This window comes from Pinus tabuliformis, chromosome Q (genome assembly GCF_031772625.1).
Source record: "Pinus tabuliformis cultivar Carrire ecotype Pingquan chromosome Q, CPIR1, whole genome shotgun sequence".
In the NCBI taxonomy this organism is placed as follows: Eukaryota; Viridiplantae; Streptophyta; class Pinopsida; order Pinales; family Pinaceae; genus Pinus; species Pinus tabuliformis.
In genome coordinates this window covers 1,165,845,403-1,165,870,902 of record NC_142296.1, presented here as the reverse complement: position 1 = coordinate 1,165,870,902, position 25,500 = coordinate 1,165,845,403, and the positions used below count along the sequence as shown (strand labels likewise).

The 25,500-nt window shown below is 38.1% G+C and overlaps 1 protein-coding gene and 2 pseudogenes across 1 annotated transcript in view; 2 read left to right on the top strand and 1 right to left on the bottom strand.

Annotated features, from left to right (window-relative positions):
• Nucleotides 1-2,570: 2,570 nt before the first annotated feature.
• The window catches only part of LOC149223813 (putative ADP-ribosylation factor GTPase-activating protein AGD15), a 114,555-nt gene continuing 91,625 nt past the window's right edge, over nucleotides 2,571-25,500 (bottom strand). Inside the window, exon 3 of the mRNA XM_089383411.1 lies at nucleotides 2,571-2,693. Within this exon, the coding sequence (XP_089239537.1) occupies nucleotides 2,597-2,693 (97 nt within the window). The 3' untranslated portion in view covers nucleotides 2,571-2,596. The remainder of the gene's footprint in view (nucleotides 2,694-25,500) is intronic.
• LOC149223815 (putative transcription elongation factor SPT5 homolog 1 pseudogene) lies at nucleotides 10,895-12,928 on the top strand (annotated as a pseudogene).
• On the top strand, nucleotides 13,218-13,949 carry LOC149223814 (patatin-like protein 6 pseudogene; annotated as a pseudogene).

Below are 25,500 nucleotides of genomic sequence, written 5' to 3'. Positions count from 1 at the left end.
ATTTGATAATGGGTTGTCTTATTCTCTTTAACATTGCTTTTATATTAGCCCTATCCACCAATGGATGGACCTTACATGCAGTGGAATAAATCAAGCTTGGCATGGAATTGATATTCCATTATGTGATCAGCATTCATCGTCTGCTTCATCAGCAGATTTCTAAATGGTCAAGTATATACATGGGGCCAACGTAAGAACATGTAACATATGTCTAATGTGACCACACACAAACAAATGTATCCTTTCTCATAGGTTCAAATGGGCTCCGTCAAGCCACAGTCGACTTGTAAATGACTTATATCATATGAAACAAAAGTTAGACATTGTTTGTCTAGGAGTCAAAATGTGAGCACCACAAACAAGATTTTGTGTTGAAATGACATCCTAGAAGGTACTTAATAAGAACCAAACAGCACGAATATAATTCAGGCTGGCAATAGAGATGTATCAGGAATCCGGCAGGACCCATAAATGCCATCATTAGTTTGCTAAGAACAAATCCAATTTTTTTTTGGCTGGAGATGAGTCACAAATCACCATTGTCCAGTTGCATATTTTTGGCCATTTGTTGTCTTTTCTTGCATCCACCACCTAACCACCCCAAATCTGGAGGTCGAACTCCTTCCAGTACATTATTCTTTCTTAAGATATGTTTGGATGACAAATTTGGTAATTGAGTAAGGTCCTTTTCCCTTTGACCACCTGTACCCAAGTGTTACATTCATTAACCATTTTTTGAATGGATTATGGTTTGCCATAGTTTCATTTCTCACATTCTCGTGTGGGAGGATAAATTTTGTTTGTTTGATATTTGATCTCTTACAATTCATTTTGAAGTTGTATCCAGAAGAAATTATTAGATAGTGTATCGGCTGCTTCTCCATGATTGATGACTACGTTGGGGTGTCATCTTCTTCTTCATCACCCCATTCTACTTCTAGCTCTGATGCACCTTAATATGTTCCATTGTTTAGCTGGGGATAGGTGGTCATTTTTGTTCCATCATCAGCATATTATGTTTGACATGCCCATTGTCTCTATATTATTTCTAGTTACTACTGTTTAGGTCATTAGCTATTTTGTTTTTTTGTAGATTAGTGATAGGGGTTTCTTTCGCACTTCCACTATGTACTTGCACTGGTTGTACTTCTCACTCCAATGGACCTACTATTCATGGTCATTTGTTGGGTATTAATAAAATTATATTCTTCCATAGATGAGGGCGTTTGAAATTTCTTGAATATTACAATCATTGCATCCTGCAGTTGAATTCATCGATAAGTTCCGCTTAAGGTTGTCCTTCCCTGCAATTTGATTCCAAACCTGCTCTATTCGGCCAAGAACTGTCTCTAATCTCTTCAAGTCAGATCCAACTAGAAAATCTCTTGTATTTGATAACTGGGGTCTTAATTCTCTGCATCAGGAGTGACCTGAAGACCCCTTAGAGATTCAAATTCAGAACATCTGCACGGGAGGAGCAGACAGGTGCAGGCAAGTGCCCATGAGCAGAAAAAGCATGCAGACGGAGAATGCACAGATTTTACAATACAGGTGAACAATTTTTGGCTCCCATGAACAGGAAAAATCATGCAGGCAGGGCAGGAATAAATTTTGCAGAACAGAAGGGCAATTTCAGTCCTACATGAAGGAAAAGTTTTCTTTTACATATGTGAATAAAAAAAAGAGCCTATAAGAACAATATACTTCCAAGAAAACTTCAAACTCTTTACTATTAACAAAACCTCAATGGAGGATCTACATATTTGCTGTTTTCCTGTTATTGTGCCATCCACTTTCCTGGTACACCTAGGGCCCTGGTCTGCGAGAGTTCATAATAGATGGAATTTCCAATGTGAAGTTTGTTGGTGGCAATCCTACTAACAAAATGACTTGAACCATAAACTTCAATTCTAGTGCTGCCCCGGCCCCCACATCTTAGACACTGAAACAACAAAGTCAAGCTCAGCCACTTCATAACGTTGATTGACTATTGAGATTCTTTCCCATACACAATCGCAGAATCCCTCCTAAAGCAGACTGACTATATGGGAGAGGCGGGGAGAGCAGGAGATACCAGATCTCCATCTCCAGGTTCTAGAATGTTTGATAGATAAAACTCTTGGCCTTTACACCCGAGACCTCTAGCTACCAGGTTTGATGACAGATAGGCAAATGCCTGGCTATTTCTCTAGCAAAATACTGCACAATAGGAAAGAAGCAGATGAAGTAACACCCAATCAACCCAGCCTACAATGATGGTTCAATCATCAAAGTAAGCCTAATGAACTTTATTTACTATGCCTACTGTGCTAGATATCAAAAGACTGATTATATCTTGTAGGTTCAAATGTCATTACAATTTGTGACATAGCTCCGTCTGTTTATAACAGAACGTGGTTTGGAAGTGTTTTTCACGAAACTGATGTTTTTATTTGCCAAAAGATTTTGCATGGCACAACACCATGCCACAGCTTTTTGATAAACAATTCTATCTAATGTAAATTTCCAATACAAAAAGAAATTAAAATGACAGAACAGAAGTCAGAATACAAAAGGAAAATCAAGGTACAATGGTGATTCAGGGACAGTAGGAGAATCAGACCTTTGAAATGTGTACACCAAGACTCCGGTGTATTCCTGAACACTGGATGCACACAAAGATACCCAGGTTTACACTTGCCCACCTCGGTCCTCTGCATTTAGATGTGTTTGATTAAACATCTTAAAAACCACATAAATGACTGTCTGGTAGCATCCTATGAAACAATAACAGGGCAATAGGAATTCCCTACATAAAAGTCTGCAAGCTAAGAAATCCTCAGATGGTACAAATAAACCAGACTATCTTCTGCCATATAGGTTAAAAACCTCATTTGAGCCAGTGTCAGAAAGCAATAATACTAGACTTAAATTATCAATAAACACTAGACATGAGATATCATCTTATAGAGAGAAGATTGCAACTAACTGGTATACTTGCAAGAAGAAAATTTCATATATTATGCTCCATATAAATGTGCTTAAAAAAATGTTTAACGCAGCCATGTAAGGCATAAAAGTCAGAAACTTATATAAACAGCAGCAACTTGCATTCTAGATAGCATTTCATGTAACATGTATAAGTCAATAAATAAATATATATATATATATATATATATATATATATAAAAGCAATTTTCTCTTTTAAAATGAATAGGGCCATAATGAATGCCTAGGAAACAACTCCTCATTGGCAGACAATAGAGAATAAGATGCCCTGAATAACTAAGTTATCTATCCAATAACTTGTGACAGATAATGTGTTAAAAGTGCCAAAAGCCAATCTATCCAGGAATATGAATGGGTGGTGAAATTGTAGAAAAGTTAAATAATGCAAATCCATAGTACAGTTAGAGAACATTATATAAATGCTTAGTACAATCCATTCTTGCAGATAACGCTAAAATTGAAGATATTGGACACCTAATCCGCAAAAGGCTATGGTGTGGAAGTTGAACAGTCAAAGGGAGTCCAAGAGACCTTGGAAGATGAATCCAAGTGTCACACCAATGTATTATAAATGTATATCTTGTGAATAATAAAGCATCTCATGATTATCTATCTTAGTCTGCTGTCCATTATTTTTGTCTATGTTTAACATGGTATCAGAGTTGCAGGCGTATTCCTGCCCTGCTCAAATCTGAGCCACTGATTTTGTGGCCTCTCTCATGTCAGTTCTGCCCTATCTGCTTGTCATAACTTGAGCATTCTATTTCTCTCTGTGCGCCTGTCCATAGCGCTCCATTAATTTGTTGTCTATCAGAAATCTGTTGACTCTCCTCTGCATACCTGTCTCCTATTCTAATGCTGTCCAGAACTGTCACACTTGACCTGTCTCCTATTCTAGCGCGTGTTACTTATGCCTAGACCTGTACCCATACCTAACGCTCACCTCTCTGCCTCTCTGTGCCCTCTGCCCGTGAATTTTGCTCTTTGGTACAAAACAAAACAAAAAACATACAGACCCTCTTTCTCCCTGCGTGAAAATCATTGGTAAACAGTGAAGAAGCCAATGAGTATTTGAAAATGCAGTACGAGATTACGCAGAAGATGTGCAATTGCTGGGCGGCTATGCTTCCTTTCGGTGGGAATTAACAGAGATTGTGGTGATTATAGTGGTGGCTGGTTTTAAACTCAGATATATATGTGTACGAAATGCATAGCATGGCATTGCTTCTTTCGTTTTGATGAACAGTAGGAGTTGCGCTGATCACATTAATGGCATACGATTTTCGAAGGCCAAATCCCCACAGGCTGCGAGAAAAGCCTCTCAAAGGAGCGAATAGAGGAGCTAAAGGCGATCTTCACGGGGTTTGATCTCGACTTAGACAGAAGCCTGAGATTATATGTGCGTTGGTTATACATCCAAATGTCCTTTCTCTACATTGATTAAAGGTCGAAGCTTCTCTGCGTTGATTAAAAGTATTCGTGTGTGCATACATGTGCGTTGGAAGCGTTCAAGTTTTATATGTGCAGAGCTGGTACGGTGTGTATATATTATCCGCTGTTTGAGGTATTGTGTGGTATATGTACGCTGCTCCAAACTCTTGGTGTGTTTGGTGTATGCACTGTATATGATGTGTTCAAGGCCACTGCTTATGGTATGACAGCCTATTGTGTGAATACCTACATCGAATGGTGGTTATATGGAATGTAAGTTGAGTGTTCTGTTGTTTACATGTGCGTTGTTGTTTATATATTATATACATTGGGGTCATATACAGTGTCAAATCGAACGTGAGTTAAGTGTTGTGTTGTTTACATGTGTGTTTAACATGGTCTCATGTTGGAGTGTATGGTGCAGATGCTACCTACGATGAAAGTGGTTCCCTTGCATGATTCTCTACAATTGAAGGTCTCCATTCAAGTTTGTGTTGAGTAATGTGCGTTAGTTTTGGTGAAAATAATCCCATGTGTTGAAACTTTGGTATGTACGATGAAGATGCATTCACTCATCATATAGTTGCAGTTATTTATCATTTTATCTGTACATTTGCCAACACCATTTTTGTTGCTTCATTTGTTGTGAAATGGCTCTAATTGGTGGAGTATTAGAGTTTCTCAAAACTCTGATACAGTCTATTGTCAAAGACACAGTTAAAATCAGCAAGGATACTTTGTCTGATATTAGAACTTGTTTGGAAAATGCACAAGAGAAAATAGAGTTTTTGTAGCTCGAATCACACAGCTACAACAAGATGAGTTACAACAACGTAAACATCATTTTGAATTTTTTTTTGCTCATATCAATCCTCTGATTGAGCTCAAGATAGGCTCCCATCAGCTGCCAAAAAGTTGTCAAATCAGTAACATTGAGTTGACTCCCGTCATGTGCCCATTTTAGGAGCAGATTTGCATGCAGGTGTGGAAATTCAGTCTGCACTTCCCAAGCCCATCATCAAACCTTGGGAAAAGCTTGTCGACAACAAGCATAAAACACGTCTTGGATATGATAAGGAGGTTTCTCTTCACGTTCCAAACTACTCCAAGCCCATCCAGTTTCATGGTGTTGGGTTTTTGCATGAGAATTCATATTCACTTGTCCCTGCTCCTCCACAACAACATATTGTGAAATGCCAACATTGTGACCGATTCACCATGTGGAAGATCATTGTTTTGATCTTCACCCTTGTAAGCATTGTGGTGAGCACACTCATTCTTCAAACAGATGCTTCAAAAACAAACCTCCTGCAAGAACAAAGGTTCAACTTGGATGGATCGCTTCTTGGCAATGGGCTTCAACAACCAAGAAGATATTTAAATCATATGACAGAATTTGTTCTCGAATACTGAAAATTCTTGCAGTTGAGTTTTCTTCATCTTCTCACCTCGTATCTGACAGGGGGGAATTGATGGTCATACACAAGCTTCAAAGAGAAATTAACTGAGCCTGAGCTACAACCTGAACCTGTTGCCTGAGCCTTCAGCCAGAGATAGCGATACCCAGATTTAAATTTGTAGCCAAAGACATAAAAAAGCCCCCAAGTATGTCTTTGGTTGGTGCCCTTCCTTAAACCTTAAACCACCGCAAGTTGCAGACCTCCCTTTTTCCAAGTTGAAGGTCTCCCTCTCCAAAGCATTAAGGAGCACTTCCTCTTGCAGAAGACTTAATCTTCTTGTCCAATTTGGAAGAGTTTCGGAATCGCACTAAGCGTTCCTTTGGTTATTGGCCTTCTTTAAACCACCGCAAGTTGCAGGCCTCCCTTTCCCAGGTTGAAGGTCTCCCTCTTCAAAGCATTAAGGAACACTTCCTCCACCAAAAGACTTTAGCTTCTTGCCAGAATTGTAAGAGTTTTGGCAACTGCACTAAGCGTTCTAGTGTTGGTGGTCATCCTTAAACCACCACCGGTTGGGACCTCGAGTTCTCCCACCTTATACCTTCATTTAAGAGAGCTCATTCACCCTAGTGTTGTCATGCATTATTGTATTTTGTATTATGGCGCTCTTCTTGGATTCGTATATACCCCTTCGGATTAACGGAGGGAATGTTGGACACCTAATCCGCTAAGGGTTATGGTGTGGAAGTTGCCTGATTTGTAATAAACAAGGTTAAAGCACCGACAACAAGAGTGTCAGCGTTATTGTGTGTTTGAAAATAAAATAAAATAAAATAAAGAAAATGTGCTAACAACAGGAGTAGCAGCGCATTTTTGTATAAAAGTTCAGTTAAAACTCTGTTTTTCCTGTACAACACAGTACTTTTGGGCACGCTTTCCAAACAAATTAGAACAAATTATTCAAAACTGAAAGAGGTTTTTGTCTATAATAGACCCATTTAAAAAAAACTTCTCTCGATTTTCTAACAGCTATCACGGTTTTGGAGATTCGAAGGGATCACTAGACCCTATTTTTCAGTAATTCGTGAGGAAAAATCTCATGGACAGTGGTTGACTTGGATTTCACCTCATCAAATTTGAATTGGTGATCCTTATCTCCAGCCATGACTTCAACAACAACATGATCTTTAGATGCAGATAGGCTTAGGCTTGGAAAGATGTTTATGTGCATGTATTTGAGAGATACGCTTTATCTCTTTTAGTTTTATTTTTAGCAAATTGTAATTAAGAATATGCTAGAAACTTGTTGTAGTTTGTAGTCTTTTCTATAAAGACAGGTTCTGTAAAATGAAACACGGTTGGAATTTTTGGCAAAACCTTTGGTACAATGTATATATTTGGATATCAATATAAATTATTGTGTTCAGCGTTATTTGCTCAAATTTACAGAGATTCTTCTGTAATGGGTTTCTTGTCTATCTTCTAGTGTTTGTCAGCAGTAATTGTTGTCAAGCAAACTCCATGCCCCATGGTTTTTCTTTCTCTTTCAATACCAATGTTGTTTAAAACCAATCAGATCTAATCGATGTGTTGAGTACATAACCAATGATATTTGACAGAGTTATAGAAGTGATCCCCCTTCAAATTGAAAGAGCTAGCTTTCGATTCAAAAGATTGGTTAGAAGTTACCTTAGAGTTTTTCCCACAGCCAAGGTTTTCTTTGTGTGATAACATTTTGGCGATGTTGTCGAGGACCGAAAGTTACATCCTCCCTGAATGACTTGATTGCTTAAGTCAGATCTCTGAGAGAAAACAGGGATTTGAATATCAGATTCGCTGCAAATTTTTGCTCTGGCGACTCTACTGTCCAAAGACTAAGTACCCTGAAGACTTTCTCAGCGACTCCATTGCTTCAAGATGGATAACGGATCTGCAAGGTATGCTCCAATGAATCGCTCTCACATTCCTAGTTTTCCAAATCATATTCCTCGCATAGATTGGCAGACATATCTGCCAAGATTTAAAGATGAAGAAGGAAATGAAGATGCTCTACATCTGATTAAATTTCATATACATACACGTAAGCTTGGGGTTGAATTGCATGAAGATTGTCTCATGAAGATGTTTATGGTCATCCTAGTTTAAGCTCTTTAAATGATTTTCATAAAGTATTTTATGAAAATTACAGAGAATGTTATCCATCTTTATTGCTGATTGAAAACTATTGTGAACATTTTGAAAGTTTAATTCAATAACTAGAAAAAGTTTATGGTGATGAAGAGCTTATGGATGAAGAAATCATAGAGGCCTTTTGTGAAAAACATTTTCAACAGCAAGAAGAAATAGTACAGGATAGTTGCCATCATAGTCAGCAAGATCTCCAGCAGAACATAGTGTCTTCCTTGATTGTAAATGAAGAAAAACAGGGCCTTAGTATTCAGATTTTATCCACTGAGAATGATGAAACTTTTCAACAGACTTGTCAAACCTTAACAGATCAACAAAAGGAAATGGATAGTCAATCAGTTTATTCATCTTTTGGGTCAGTGATTGAAAAAGAAAGGATTATAAATTCTTTTGAAAACTCTTATTCTCAACAACATGAGGATGTATTCTGAGATAGTAAGACTGAAAAGGCATGTGATAAAGAATTCCATCTTGATTTGCCAGTTGTTGATGAATGTATTAAGGATAATCTTTTTCAAACACCTATTGAATTTGCTCCTCAAGAAATTCTCAATTCATGTTCACATAAAAGGTTACTTGTGCACCCATTGTTTCAAGCTGATGTACATGAAGTTTCAGATTTTGAGGATCTTAGGCTACAAGCTCAACAAATCATCCCTTCTTTGCAACAAAATGACCATCATAACTTGCAGAAAAATAGTGATAAAGAAATTGTTTTAGACCCTTATGAAAATCCAGATGGTTTTTCTGTTGAATTATGTGAAGGGTTACCTTTAGAAACTCCAGTTTTAAATGATGTGGATGTTGCATTTGAATATTTTCAAGAATGTGCAAATATTTTCTCTGATGTGAATGAAATTTTTCTTAAGGATCAACCAAAAGAAATACTTCTTGACATATGATAGAACAAACAACGGTGAAAGATGAAGGATATTCTTGTCTTTTTGTTGATCATCAACAGAAATAAATAGTCCATGTTTTTGAAGACCCTTTTTCTATCATGTTCCAATCATCAGGTAAAAAAAAGATGGCATTTTTGGAAATAGTCAATGGAAATTTTTCAAAATGGGTGAAGCTTGGAGATGGATTTAGTTCTAATGTTGAGTTGTCATTTTTTGAATTTTTCTTTCTAACTGGGGACAGTCCAAATATGTTGCAATCAAATGGCCATTTACTTGACTGGTTGCACTAGAAATTTGAGATCACTTGACCCTGCAATTGACTGGTTGGAATAGGGTAGGAAGTTGTACATGAATAAGCTCACAAGTCTGAGCATTCTTTCATTTTGGCATTTCAGCTTTTCATTTTCAGAAATTGGTGTTCAGGTTGATACCAGAGTTTGAGTGTGCATTTGATTGTAGTAAACAATTTTCAGCTTTCACATTGTAGTATAGTTTTCAGTTGGTTTTTTAATTAGAAACTCAATGTGCTTTGTATATTTTCTGAAGTTTAATAAAGGAAGACTAATTCTGCAGCAGAGATTCTTGTGTTGAGAGACTTTAGATACGTGTTTCTATTTCTGTTTTCCTTCTATGTTGTCATATGTATGTTCTTCCATGACTGATAAGAGTAAATAAACAGAAATCATATTTACTATGCTTTGTTTATATGATCAGTCATTCACAAATTTCTAACTTATGCTTTGTAGAATTCACCCTTGTGGTGCTCTTATAAGTATATCATTGCCTTCTTATTCTCCATTCCATCTCAACAGTTTTAAATCTCAGAGTATCTCAGCTACAGGTTTTAATTAGCTTACATGTTAAGCCAAGTACTTGACTCCATGCCCAGTGGAAATCTATCAAACCTTTCCACAATTTTGAAGCTTTGTTACATCAGACCTAGTCATTGTGTTAAGTACATACCAGTGATTTTGACTGAGTTATGGAAGGGATCCCCCTTCGGATTGAAAGGGCTAGCTTTCAATTCAAGAGATTGGTTAGAGGTTACCTCAGTTATTTCCTTCCACAACCAGGGAAATTTTTTAGTGATAACCCAGTGAAAGGGAGTCCAAGAGACCATGGAAGATGAATCCAAGAGTCACACCAATGTATTATAAATATATATCTTGTGAATAATAAAGCATCTCATGATTATCTATCTTAATCTGTTGTCCATTATTTTTGCCTATGTTTAACAGAAGATAAAAATGAAGGTTAAAATTTAGGAAAATTCTATAGAAAAATAAAAAGTCACATCAAACTCAGATAATCTACCCTTTCCGGTTCAGTACTACTGTTGTGGATAAGATTCCTATATCATCTAAGATTCTAAAGTTTAAACCCATTGTCTTTAGTCTAATAAATAAGATAATATAAGATAAGATATTTTTATTAATGTCCAACAAATGACAATAAATAGGTCAATGGGACTGAAGGATACAACCAGTATGAGTATAATGTGGGAGTGCAAATGCAACTCCTAGAAAAATGCCTAAGCTAAATCAAGGATAGAATGAAATGAAGTAAAAAAGGATACAATAATAGGATAGCTTCATAAACATGTATATAAACGAATCATGTAGAAGACTAAGTGAACAAGTCCAGGGCTGGAGGTCAATAATGTCAAGAATGCCAAAGTCTGATAGCTGACAACAAGGTGGGTGACTGTTACGAATATAAAATCATATCAAATAAAATGAATATAAATAATATATAATCAAAATAATGATTATTTAAATAGTCATTAGTTAACTGAAAAGGCATGTCTAAAAGACATGCCCAATAATGAAAAGGCACTTGCCCAAGTATATAAGCAAGGCCTCATTGTAACATTCAACATCCTTGTACATTTTCATATATTAATAAAATATTATTTATAAATACATTTGTGTATTTTATATTAAGAGAATAAACACTCTTAAGTTTTGTTGCTTCAGTGGTATCAAAAACATGCGAGTCTTTGAACGTTATCCGCCGCACAATATGCCATTAAGTTTACATCCTGAATTCATTGAGCAGTTAGGTGAAATTCGAGAATCATTTCAGCAATTAAAAAAATCATGTGCAGAAATTACAGCATGTCTAAAGGAAGAATACACTGACATGAAAGGGACTAACATTAAAGAATGTTCGAACCAAGGAAATATTGTTGAAAATGTTCCTCATGGTGACATAGATAAGACTTTTGAAGAAGATGAAGATGAGGAGGAAGACGAAACTCCAAGGAAGCATAGAAGGCCTTCAGCTTTCATAGATGACACCGCACTTGTTGCAAGTGACGAAGAAGAGGATGAAGAAGAGGGCGAAGAAGATTTTATCAATGATGTGGGAGCTGATTTACAAGATGAGGAGAATACTTAGATGCACGTCGTCCTTTCCTTCCTCGAGATGAGCAAGAACAGGACGTTGAAGATCTAGAAAAATTGATACAACAAAGATATGCAGCATGCTCGAACCATGTTGAATATGATGAAGAAACTACTGATGTTGAACAACAAGCTCTATTGTTGTCTGTGAAGGACATGAAGTTGTGGATGGTCAAATGTGCGATAGGACATGAACTTGAGGCATTTGTTTGTCTTATGCAAAAGTACATTGACATGCAGTCCCAAGGGACAGATTTGCAGATAAGGTCAATTGTTGCTCTTGATCATCTGAAAGGCTATCTTTATATTGAAGCAAACAAAGAGGCCCATGTTAAGGAAGCATGCAAAGGTCTTCGAAATATATATTCTATGAAGATATCGCTTGTTCCTACCAAGGAGATGACAGATGTGCTTTCAGCACAAAGAAAATCGGTTGAGCTTTCCAAGGATACATGGGTGCGTGTGAAAATTGGAACATACAAAGGTGACCTGGCAAAGGTCATAGATGTTGATAATGTAAGACAAAGTAACCATAAAGTTGGTTCCTAGGATAGATTTGCAAGCAATGGCCAACAAATTGGAAGGCAAGGATATTGGGAAAAAGAAGGCTTTTGTTCCTCTGCCTCGCTTCATTAACATGCATGAAGTCAAGGAAATGCATAATCCCAGTTGAACGTAAACGGATCCATTCACAAGAGAGGTGTTTGAGACAATTGAGGGTATGATGTTTAAAGATGGATATGTTTTCAAAACTGTGTCCATGAAATCTATTAGTTCCCAGGACATCCAGCCAACATTTTACAAGCTTCAGAAATTTCAAAAGCCTTAAGATGATGCAAGTGATGATGTGCCTAGTTTATCTTCATTGCTTGCCAACCGAAAGAAAGGGAATTTTATGAAGGGTGATGTGGTTGTGGTTATTCGAGGGGACTTGAAAATTTTGATGGGACTGGTGGTGAAAGTGGAAGGTCGTGTTCTCGTATTAGTCTTAGACACGACAAAAGAAGATATTCATGTATTTGCAGACATTGTCGTTGAAATCTCTGAAGTAACTTTTGGTATCACCAATCTTGGAGAATATGAACTACATGACCTTGTGCAACTTAATCATCTAAGCTTTGGTGTAATCATACGTGTTGAAAAGTATTTGTGTCTTTGTACTAAGTTGAAAAGCATCGAAATGGAAAAGGCGAATGAGCGCCAGTTCTTCATTGCAGTTGTTGAGTGGTTGAACGCATTCCCGGAGTATTTGCAAATGGAAATCTTGGCATCGTTGCCGATAGAATACGTGCAAAAATATAGCTTTTTCTACCAACACTGGAAGTCCATCGTTTCATCCAACTATTTCATAACTAGAATGTGGGGTGAGAAGCCTGTTAACAAGGGACCATTGCTTGTTTTGTGTAGTTCAGACCCCACTAAGCACCCTTGTATCGCTTATTGCTTCTACATGCTCTTGGAAGCCCTGCTTATCCCTCTCTTTAATTACGGAGTCTCCACGTTCATCACGACATCCAATTGGTGGGGATGCCTTTTGCAAGGGTTCGACAACGAGCCCCTTGCTGCTAGATTTCCCCATCACTGTCGACGACTCTCACGATGGAGACGTGTTGAGTGAGAGTTATCAAGAGACCAACAAGACTAGCCATGAAATTTTCTCGCCACTGGAAAGAAATTGGTTGTCACAATATAAATCATCGTGTCATGTGGATAACTCAAAGCATGCAGAATCAAGATCAACCAAAAGAGTGTGCATTTTAAGCATCGACGGGAGCAGAATAAGAGGAATTCTGGCCTGCCGCTATCTCTTATATCTCCAAAATGCTCCCAAACTCTAGACGAGAAATCCGAATGCGCACATCTCAGAGTATTTCGACATTGTAGCGGGGACTAATATTGGTGGAATTATGGTTGTTGCATTATTGGTAAAGGGTGAAAACAGAAAATCTCTTTACACGCCCCAAGAGACAATGGACTTCATTATAGAAAAGGGAAAACACATGTTGCACTTGCGGTCATCATCATGTGGGTTGTTGGGTAGGTTAATCCTCAGGATCAAGGCAGCAGTTGCATCAAAATGCTCCACCAAGAGCCTTGCAAGGATTTTGCGGGTGTTGTTCAGAAGTAGTGATGGGCGACCATTAACATTGAAAGACAAAATGGAGCCGATTTTGATACCCTGCTACAATTTATGCAGCGTTGCGCCCTTCCTGTTCGCGGAGGCAAGTGCAAAGCACACGCAGAATTACAATTTCAATATGTGGGAAGTCTATCATGCGACCATGTGTTCTCCATGATTTCAGAAGCCTATTCCAATTAAGTCCGTAGACGGGAAAACGACAATTGTGGGAATAGACGGTGGGTTAGTGATGAACAATCCCACAGCGGCCACTATTACTCATGTGTTTAATAACAAAGTTGAACTTCCATCTGTTGAAGGGGTGAATGATATCTTGGTGTTGTCCCTTAGAGCGGGAGCACTTGATTGTCCATACAAATACAAGCAGGTAAAAAGGTGGGGAATATCACTATGGGCCAAACCGATTATGAATATTGTGAGTAAAGGAATCTCAGATATTGTGGATCACGCTGTCAGCATGGCTTTTGGTGACAGTCCACAAAACTATGTAAGATTGTAGACAACAAGGAAGCCAAGTAGAGGTGTAAGTGAAGGGCATGTGAAAGGATTGATGGACGGAGGAGACATTGAAAGAGAAGAGCCTAAGGATAATTCGGTCTATGTTACACCGCTATTTGTTACGCACGTCAACAGTCAACTACCGTTCAAACGGTGTGACCCCTCAGTCACCAAATCGAACCATTCAACTACAATATTAACTATATAGTACATAGGATTACAATATAATTAATTATATAATTTAATTAAAAAATAATAATAATAATAATATAAATAAATAATAAATAATAAATAAAAAAATAGATAACCCTGGGTTCAAGACAATGTTACCAGCTAATTATACACGCTGAGGTACCAGTGATGTTGAGTACATATGTTGAGATGACAAACGCAAAATGAAGAAAATTTTCAGCAATATAGCTTTGCGGACAAAGCTTTTGAAGGAAAGCGCAATGTTACTAATATAAAATTATATAAAATAAAATGAATATAAATAATAAATAATCAAAATAATGATTATTTAAATAGTCATTAGGCAAGTGAAAAGGCATGTCTAAAATACATGCCCAATCATGAAAGGACACCTGCCTATATAAGCAGGGCCTCATTGTAACATTCAACATCCTTGTACATTTTTATATAATATTAAATTATTATTTATAAATACATTTGTGTATTTTATATTAAGAGCACAAACACTCTTAAGTGTTTTTGCTTCAGCGACCTTGGCGCTGGCTCGCTATCTGAAGTCCCCTGGAAGTTAAATTTACCATGTAGAACAGATTTGGTCAACCTTAGTGTGCTTTTATTCCAAGGTTCAATGACAAAGCAGTAGCACTATCGTTGGAGTATAAGGAAAAGCTCAATGATTGGAAAATCATTTTTTAATCCTTATGGTACCAATAAAGCCCACAGGTTTTGGGGTTGATTTTCTCTCATCCTGTGTGCTCCGTTTTCCATCTTCTTTCATTTCCTCCTCATTTTGGAACTTTCTGTACAACGCTGGAAAGTGATCCTTTTTTATCCTTTTTATACCATTACAGCCCATTGGTTTTGTGATTGATTTTCCCTCCTCCTGTGTTCTCTGTTTTCCATCTTCTTTATTTTCCCTCATGTTTTTTTTTTTTTTATATACAACACTGCAATATGGAGTTTTCAAAGGGAAATTTGCCTCATTCTTCTATGAGATCAGAGGTATGTTATAACTTGTTAGAAAATTATATATTACGGAGCAATGGAACACATAAAATATTACAGAAATATAAACACAGAAAACGCATAAAACAAGAGAGACACAGATATATGTGGTTCACCCAGTTTGGGCTACGTCCACCCCGAACAGCCAGTCCTTCCTTTCTATTATCCAGCAAAATGAAGAGACACAACCTACAACAAATCCACTGTAATATCCTCTGTTTTCTCTCACAGTCTCACCTCTATGTTTCTCGCTCAGATAATGTTAGGCCAGGAGTAACTCCAGTTTGGCAGAAAACTGATACGATTTATTTCATTAGGTAGCTATTGTTATATACAAAGAATGTGACTGCTCAGTTCATCTTCTGATGACTGTTCACATTCCAAATTCACCCAATCGCAGAGGATTAGGTGTCAACATTCCCCCCCTTAATCTGAAGGGATGTTGGTGAGTCCAAGCATCGTTCTGAATCTTTCAAGCTTTTCTCTTCCAAGCGCTTTGGTGAAGATGTCTGCAATTTGCTCATTTGTGGAACAATGACGGAGATGGATTGTTTTGGCCTCAACATGATGTCGGATCAGATGATATTTAGTATTGATGTGCTTTGTACGATCATGGAACTTTGGGTTCTTGGCCAACTTTATTGCAGAGGTGTTGTCAATCATGAGTGGAGTTGATTGTACTTGTTTTACCTGCAAATCTTCAAGAATTTTTCTGAGCCACACAATTTCTTTCGTTGCTTCAGCTGCTGCCACGTATTCTACTTCTGTTGTGGAATCTGCTGGAACTGATTGTTTGCGTGATCTCCAAGAGACAGCTCCTAATCCAAGACTCATAGCATATCCTGAAGTAGATACCCCAGTTTATTTGTCTCCATCGAAGTCTGAATCAGAGTATCCAGTCAAGCTGAAGTCGTCCACCTGTGTATACTTGATTCCAAGGTCTTGAGTTCCCTTCAAGTACCTTAGAACTCTTTTTGCAGCAGACCAATGTCCCTCACAAGGCTTTTGCATAAACCTGGAGAGGATTCCAACAGCAAATGAAATGTCTTGTCTGGTAGTAGTGAGGTAGATGAGACTTCCTACAAGCTGTCTATACTTTGTTGCATCCTCAAATTCCTTTCCTTCAATAGATGTAAGCTTTAAGTTTTGTTCCATTGGAGTAGAAAGAGGATTGCACTCTGTCATGCCAAATCTGTTTAACAAATCTCCAATGTATTTCTTTTGAGAAAGAAATATGGATTTTGGATGTTGGGTTACTTCAATGCCAAGATAGTAATGAGCATAGCCCAAATTAGTCATTTCAAAACTTTTCCCCAATTCCTTCTTTATGGATGCAATGTAGCTTTCATTGTTCCCTGTCATTAAAAGATCACCTAGATATACCACAAGATATACAACTGTTTTGCCAACTTTCTTGACAAATAAAGTTGCATCATCAAGATCAAAATGATTGAAGTTGAGTTTCAGAAGATGCTCAGTTAGTTTTTCATACCAGGCTTGTGGTGCTTGTTTGAGGCCATACAAGGACTTCACAAGTTTGCATACTTTTTGTTCATGTCCTTTCACAGCAAATCCTTCAGGCTGGGACATAAAAACATTCTCTTTTAGATCTCCATTCAAGAAGGCAGCTTTTACATCCATTTGATGGACTTTCCAACCGTTCTAAGCTGCTAGTGCAAAGAGTGTCCGGATGGTGGCCCATTTTGCTGTGGGGGCAAAAATTTCCTCATAATCGACCCCTTCCTTCTGTGCAAAACCTTTTGCCACAAGCCTAGCTTTGTGCTTGTCAAGTGAGCCATCAGCTTTGTACTTGTTCTTGTAGACCCACTTGCAGCCAATTGGTTTGGTTCCAAATGGAGGATCAACCAGCTTCCAAGTGCCATTCTTTATGAGGGCATCATACTCCTTTTACATCGCTTCTTTCCATTCATCATGAGAAGCAGCTTCTTTGAAGGAAGTTGGTTCAAAATCTGTAGACAAGTTCAATTCACAATCATAAGTAACATCCATATCAACAGGTGAATTAGAGTCATCTACATCACCTCCATTTTGTCAGTTTGAATTTCTGGTTCCTGTTTTTCCAATTTCATCAGGATGAACACTTTCAAGTGTCTTTGTCAGCCACTTTGGGGGACCTTTCTGAGATGGTCCAGGCTGCTCTGTTGATTGAGTTGGGACTGAATCAAGATTGAGTCTCCCAATTCTATCAATTACATCACTTAAAGCATCATCCGTTGTTGGAGTTTCATTCGGGAGAGAGTGTTCTTCAGAAGAAGATTCCACATGTTGATCTAGTATAGGAATCCCCCTTCAAGATGTGGAATCTGATTATCAAATTCTTGAAATGATTTCGTTTTTGTGAATCTATCCAAGCGATCAAGTTGCCGCTCAACAACATTGTCAGATTTGGATGATTCAAGAAAAATTACATCTCTAGATACAACAAACTTTTTATTTACTTCATCATAGAGGCGGTATGCTTTGGAGGTGTTTGAATACCCCAGGAAGATACACTTACGACTTCTAACACCAAGTTTGTTTCTATGTACCTTTGGTATCAAAGCATAACAGGTGGAACCAAAGATCCTGAGATGTTTTACCGAAGGAACATGTCCATACCACAATTCATAAGGAGTCTTGTTTCTTATAGCATTAGATGGACATCTATTCTTTATATATGTAGCACATAGAACAGCATCAGCCCAAAACATTATCTTTACATTTTTGAAGAAAAGCATGGATCGTACCATATTCAAGATTGTTCTATTCATTCTTTCAGCTACACCATTCTGTTGGGGATTATAAGGCACAGTTGTTTGATGTTTGATCCCATGTTGGCGAAGATAGTTTTCAAATTCATTTGATGTATATTCTTTTCCATTATCAGTGTGAATAGAGCCAATATGAGATTGTGCATCATTTTCAGTCCATTTATGAAAATTCTTGAATGTTTGAAAAGCATCAGATTTGTTCTTCAATAAATAAACCCAACACATTCTGGTGTAATCATCAATAAATGTCATGATATATTTATTTCCATTTGCAGAAGGAACAGGCATTGGACCACATAAATCTGAATGAATGAGTTCAAGCTTCCTATGTGCTCTTGAATGTGAATCATGAAAAGACTGTTTGCTATGCTTTCCTAGAATGCAAGCATCACAGTGCTTATGTTTCTTAGGAATTGTAGGCAAACCAGCAACACCATTTTTCTTCAATAAGCGGAGACTGTCATAGTTTAAATGTCCAAATCTAGCATGCCATAATAAACTTGATGGAAGTGTACCTTCTTCATGATGAGAAATATATGAGAAATGTTGTGCATGAGCAGAGGTTCCTTACAGTTTGAGAAGCCTTTCTTCTTCTATTCCCCTCATGACAAGTGAGTGGTCAGAAGCTTTTCTTACCTCAAGTTTGCCATCAAACATATGAATGGAGTGACCTTGCTGGCGGATGTGGACCAAGGACAGCAAGTTTCTCTTGAGTTGTGGGAGATATAGAACATGATCCAGAAGAAAGTCTGGAAGACCAGGCAGTTTAAGCCTGATTGTGCCAAGCGCTGATGGCTTGATTTTTGACTGATCTGCAAAGTACACTGCTCCATCAACATTATCAGTGAAATCTTCAAAAAAATCTTTTCTATGAGTCATATGACAGGTTGCTCCTGAATCAAGCAACCAATCCTTTTTCGAAGAAGCAAGTGAAGCATTAAACAAATCTTCATTTACTCCAATGTTACATTGTGCCTCAATATAGTGAGCAGATTCAGGTGCTTTACCTTTGTCTGTATCATCAGTTTTACCTTTCTGTTGGTTTCTTTTCTGCTCAATTTTGTCCCATGGTAGCTTGCATGTAGAAGCATCATGTGATCCATTTCTTTTGCAGCGAATGCAGTGTAAGTCTGCCTTTTCTCCTTGAGAATGTCTGCCGCCCCTGCCTCTGAAGTATCTTCCTCTTCCTCTTCGTCCACCTCTTCCTCTTGTAGAATCTTGAGCAGGATGCTTTTCTTTATGAGCAAGGCACACAGTCTCTTCAGAAAATTTAGGGGTTGTCTTCTTTCCAAAGTCTTTCTCTCTTTGAGCAAACTTTTTCACAAGAGAATCAAAGGTTATATCTTTAAGATTTCCATTTGCTTGTAAAGACTCAAGATAATTGGAGTAGGTAGGATAGAGTGCCTTGAGAAAAGCAATAAGAGGGATATCCATCTCAACCTTAGTGGATTTGATATCATTCATTATAGACTTTACTTCAGATGCAAGAGCAAGAGGATCATTATTTTTCAGTTCAAGAGTGAAGAGTTTAATCATGAGCTGAACAACTTCAAGTGCGGAATGTGAGTCATAGAGTTCTTTCAGCTTTTGTAAAGCTTCAAAGGCAGTTGAATATGATGAAATATGGCGACTCACCTCTTCATTTACAGATGCTGCGATTAATGCATAGGCTTTGCTGTTCTTGTTTTCCTAAATGACGAGCTCTTTGTCTGATGTAGGCTGCACTGGGTCATTGTCTGCTTCTCCAACACACACTCCTTTCCACATCTCATTGAAGATGAGGGTGTGTTTTATCATCCGGGACCATTCAGGATAGTTCTCCTTGCCAGTGAAAACTATTCCTACCATAGAGATGATTGAATGCATTCTGTAAAAAATACTTCTGCTGATAAAAAAAAACTTTTGCTGATATACAAAGAAATTGTACTCAAAAGATTTCTGTGGGAAATAACTTTGGTTGTTTAAAAATAATCAATCATTCACCGCGAGCTCTACAAAGTTGGAGCAGCAACGGTATTAACCGCGAGCTCTACAAAGTTGGAGCAGCAACGGTATTACAATCACCATAAATCCCTTTGATTCTCTAGACCAGTAATAAAAATATGGCAGCGTTAAAGTGCAGACATTCTCTCCAGATTTCACAAGAAAGGATGACAGGCGGGAGCTCTGTTTTCTTGACTAATTGCTGCCATTAAATGATAAAATCTATGTTCAAAGAGTTTGAAGAGTATTTCATTCGGAAAAGACTGAAACCAATCGATACCAGAAACCAATCGATCAACACATCCATTATTCGAAAATTTGCTTTTGCAATGGCAGAAGCATGTCGCCCTTGGCAGAAAAAATCACAATGAAAAAACAACTTTTCACACGCATTTACATATATGAACAGTTATAAAATGCGTTGTTCAAATACCAGGTAGAGACCGACAGTTATATGATTTAAATACACTGTTCAAAAAATATACCAATCGATATATGGGACAGAGACCACCACGCTTCGATACCAGGTAGAGACCGACAGTTATATGATTTAAATGCGCTGTAAAAAAATATACCAATCGATATATGGGACAGAGACCACCACGCTTCGATACCAGGTAGAGACCACCGTGAATCAAGGAATGCCAAGTGAAGATCCTCAAGTGAGGCATGTGCATGCTAACAAGTAGCTCCACGGCAGAACAGATCTACGCCGAACGAATGCGTGCCAAATCCCATTTCATATCCAGGAGCTTAGCTTTGTAAAGGGTGTCGTGGACTCTGAAGACCTTCCTCTGAATATTTCTCGCGAAACTCTCCAACAAAACAAAATATCAAAAGTTATTAGGAACAGTTATGAAGTCTTGTGAACAAACAGAAGCCTATCCGGATGAGAAAACCAGAGGATATTACGACAGATGCGTTAATACAGATGACAGATGCGTTAATGGACAGATGCATTAATACAGATGACAGATGCGTTAATGGAGATGACAGATGCGTTAATGGACAGAGCCCAGTGGCGCAGGAATATGGAACGGTTTTGGATTCTGAGCGTATTCAAATGAACAGGGCGCAAGAAATCATAAATAGAATATGTCAGGGCAGCGCAGGTGTGGCAGACAGAACGTAGGTAGGCAGATAGAATTAGAGAGAGAAATGGAGCAGATCAGGAGTTACAAAGACATAAAGGGTAAACAGGGAGCTGGCTCTGATACCATGTCAGGCCAGGAGTAACTCCAGTTTGGCAGAAAACTGATACGATTTATTTCATTAGGTAGCTATTGTTATATACAAAGAATGTGACTGCTCAGTTCATCTTCTGATGACTGTTCACATTCCAAATTCACCCAATCGCAGAGGATTAGGTGTCAACAGATAATACACATCTATATCACAGCTTCAAATACAATGCCCTCATACAAAGAGAAGGGTTGCCTTCTAGGGCAAAAAACCCTAAACTAAACATAAGTTCTACCGTCAGATCATCCGCCTAATGAACGGCCCAGATTGACTAGAAATTACTATACTTTTACAAGGCAAGTTTATATCTGCTTTAGCTTCGGGGGCGCTGCCCCTGAAACCCGCACCCCCCCGCATGGAGGGGTGTACAAACTTCCTGGGGTATACATCTGGCTAAAACAAAAGACCTCTAAACAATCATGCTCCACACACAACAATCTCCCACTTGGAGAATGATTGTAGCAACTCCACCGCTGCTTCATTTGTTGGACAATGACTCCTCTTTGGACCTGGTTGTTTCTCATCTTCATCGTCATCCTTGAAGACCAATTGAAACTGAGCATGTTCTCAGTTTCTCCCTGGTTACAACTTTTGTTAGCATGTCTGCAGGATTCTAGCTAGTGTGTATCTTTTCCAGCTTCAACTCTCCATCTTCCAACACTGATCGTATGAAATGGTACTTGAGTTGTATGTGTTTAGTCCTGGAATGAAATGTTGAGTTCTTTGCAAGATGAATGGCACTTTGGCTATCACTGTATAACGTGCCCATATCATGCTCCTTACCCAATTCACCCATAAACCTTTGTAACCAAATCATTTCTTTACTAGCCTCTATAGCAGCAACATACTCTGCTTCTGTTGTTGAAAGCGCAACAACACTTTGGATTTTTGAAACCCAACTAACAGTTGTTCCACCAACAGTAAATACATATCCTGTAGTGCTCCTCCTGTTATCTCTGTCACCTGCCATATCTGCATCAACATATCCCTGTAGAGAAATATTTGAACCACCAAAGCATAATGTTTGATTTGTGGTACCTTTCAAATATCTGAGAATCGATTTCACTGCCATCCAATGTTCCTTTCCTGGATTGTTCATGTACCTGCTTACAACTCCCACTGCATGTGCAATATCAGGCCTTGTGCAGACCATTGCATACATTAAGCTTCCAACTGTTGATGCATATGGAACTTTAGACATATAATCCATGTCTTCTTGGGTCTTTGGGCACATTTCCTTACTAAGTTTGAAATGGCTAGCAAAAGGTGTACTAACTGGTTTTGCATTGTGCATATTAAATCTTCTCAACACCTTTTGTATGTACTCATTCTGAGACAATGTTAATTTGCGATTTTTCCTGTCTCTAGTGATTCTTATACCAAGGATTTATTTTGCAGCTCCCAAATCCTTCATTGCAAATGAATTTGCCAATTTTCTTTTGAGCACATTTATTTCCTACATGTTAGACCCTGCAACAAGCATGCCATCTACATATAATAACGACATAATATAGCTGCCATCATTTTGCTTTTCAGATAAACATAATGATCAAAGTGACATCTAGTATAACCTTGTTCAGACATAAACTTGTCAAATTTTAGATACCACTGCCTTGGAGCCTGTTTTAAGCCATACAAGCTCTTCTTCAACCTGCACACTAGTTTCTCCTTCCCTTTCACCTCATATGCTTGTGGTTGCTGCATTTATATCTCTTCCTCCAAATCCCCATGGAGAAAGGCCGTCTTTACATCTAACTGCTCAAGATGCAAATCTTCAGCTGCTACTAAACTTAAAATAGTTCTGATTGAAGTCATTTTAACAACAGGAGAAATATTTCATCAAAATCAATACCTTTCTTCTGTGCAAACCCCTTCACCACAAGTCTAGCTTTGTACCTCAGTTTTCCTCCATATTCTTCCTTCAGCCTGTAAACCCATTTATTCTTCAATGTAGTTTTTCCTGCAACCAACCTAACTAAGTCCCAAGTCTGGTTATGCATTAAGGAGTCCATCTTTTCTTCCATGGTTGCCTCCCACTTCTTCCTGCTTTCAACCTACATTGCTTCTTCATAACATTCGGGTTCACCAGAATCAGTCAACAATAAATAATATAATGAAGGAGAGTATCGTTCAGGGGGTCTACTTATCCTGGTAGATCTTCTAACACCACTTTCAGGTGTTTGGGGTGCCTGTTGCTGTTGTGGTGGTTGTTGTTGTTGTGGTTGTTGATTATTATTATTTTCAGGCACCTTTACTTTTTCAGTGATTTCGTCAAGAACTGCATATTCCTTGTTTTCTTTTTCTTGCTTCTTTTCCTGCAACTGATTCTTATACAAGACCTTTTCATTGAATATTACATCTTTGCTCCTAATGATTTTGTGATTTTCGTAATCATATAAGCGATAACCAAAATCATTAACACCATATCCAATAAAGGTACATTTCTTTGACTTTGCCTCAAGCTTTGTTCTATTTTCTTTATCAATATGGACAAAGGCCTCACAACCAAAAGGCTTTAAAAAGGAGTAGTTTACCTTTTTACCTGTCCATGCTTCCTCTGGAACACCACCATCCAAGGAACTTGAAGGTCCTCTATTTATTAGATAAACAGCAGTATCTACAGCATCTGCCCAAAACTGTAAAGGCAATCCTGCATGCAATCTCATGCACCTTGCACGCTCCATGATTGTTCTGTTCATCCTTTCTGACACACCATTTTCTTGTGGTGTTCTTGGAACTGTCTTCTCTCTACGAATTCCATGCTCTGAACAGTACCTATCAAACTCTTTGCTGCAATATTCACCTCCATTGTCTGATCTAAGGCACTTCAATTTCTTTCCTGTCTCAATCTCAACCAAAACTTTCCATTTCTTGAAAGTATCAAATACATCAAATTTATTCTTAATACAATAAATCCAAGTTTTTCTAGTTGCATCATCAATAAAGGTAACATAATAACGAGAGCCGCAGAGAGATGATACCTGAGCAGGTCCCCATACATCTGTATGCACAAGCTCTAATTTTTCGCTCTTCTTTTCTTTCCCAACTCTGAGAAATATGACTCTCTTCTGTTTTCCATAAATGCAATTTTCACAGAAGTCCAAATCAACATTCTTCAAACCCGGCAACAAATTCCTTGAATGAAGAATCTTCATCCCCTTTTCACTCATGTGTCCGAGCCTATGATGCCATAATGCTGCATCTGCTCCTTTGGAAGTTAAAGCATTAACAGAGTTAGAAATACCATTGCATAAATACAATGTACCAACCTTTTCGCCTTTTGCTATTACCAGGGCTCCTTTGGTGACCTTCCAAGCTTTATCTGTGAAAGTTGTCACACAACCTTCACCGCCTAACTACCCTGTTTAAATCAGATTTTTCTTTAGATCTGGAACATGCCTTACCTCCTTTAGTAGCCATTGGTTTCCATTCTGTTGTTTTACAAGAACCTTACCCATTCCAACAATTTTACAGGGTTTATCATCACCCAAACGAACTTGTCCAAAATCTCCTTGAACATAGTCATGAAAGTATTTCTTATCAGGTGTGGCATGGAATGAGGCCCCTGACTCTACCACCCAGGAATCAGTAATATTTTCGAAAGAAAGAATCAAAGAATCTTATAACACCTCACCTGTCACATTTGCTTCATGATTGTTTTCTTGTTGTGCATCTCGTTCTTTTCCCTTCCGAAATCTACAGTCTTTATTTAGGTGTCCTTTCTTTCCGCATTTCCAGCACACTATCCCCGATCTGGACTTGGATCTGCGTTTCCTTGATTTACTGCGATATCCTGAGCTCTTTCCTCTTTCCATTTTTCTTCCCCTAGACTCTGCACTCAAAGCATTACCCGATGTCTCACCGGAGCTTTTTCGTCGTATTTCCTCGCTAAGGATAGCACCGACAATATCATCAAACTTTAAAGTACTAGATCCAGAGACAGAGTTACTAATGGCCATTACTAAACCATTCCAACTTTTTGGCAATGAGCACAAAAATAACAGAGCTCTAACTTCATCTTCAAAGTTTACCCCTACAGAACTTAACTGACTTGTAACTGTATTAAAGTCATTTAAATGATCTACAACAGATCCACCTTCCGACATCTTCATATTAAATAACCGTTTCATAAGAAATACCTTGTTTGAGGCCGAGGGTTTTTCATATAGTTTTGACAACGCCTGAATCAAACCCTCTGTCGTTGTTTCCTTCAAAATGTTGAAGGCGACTGACGCAGCGAGGCACAACCGTATTGTTCCGAGTGCCTTTCTATCGAGAAGGTTCCATTCTTCATCTGTCATAGCCGTCGGCTTCTTTGTTTTTCCGCTCAATGGTAGGTATAGATCTTTCTGATACAAA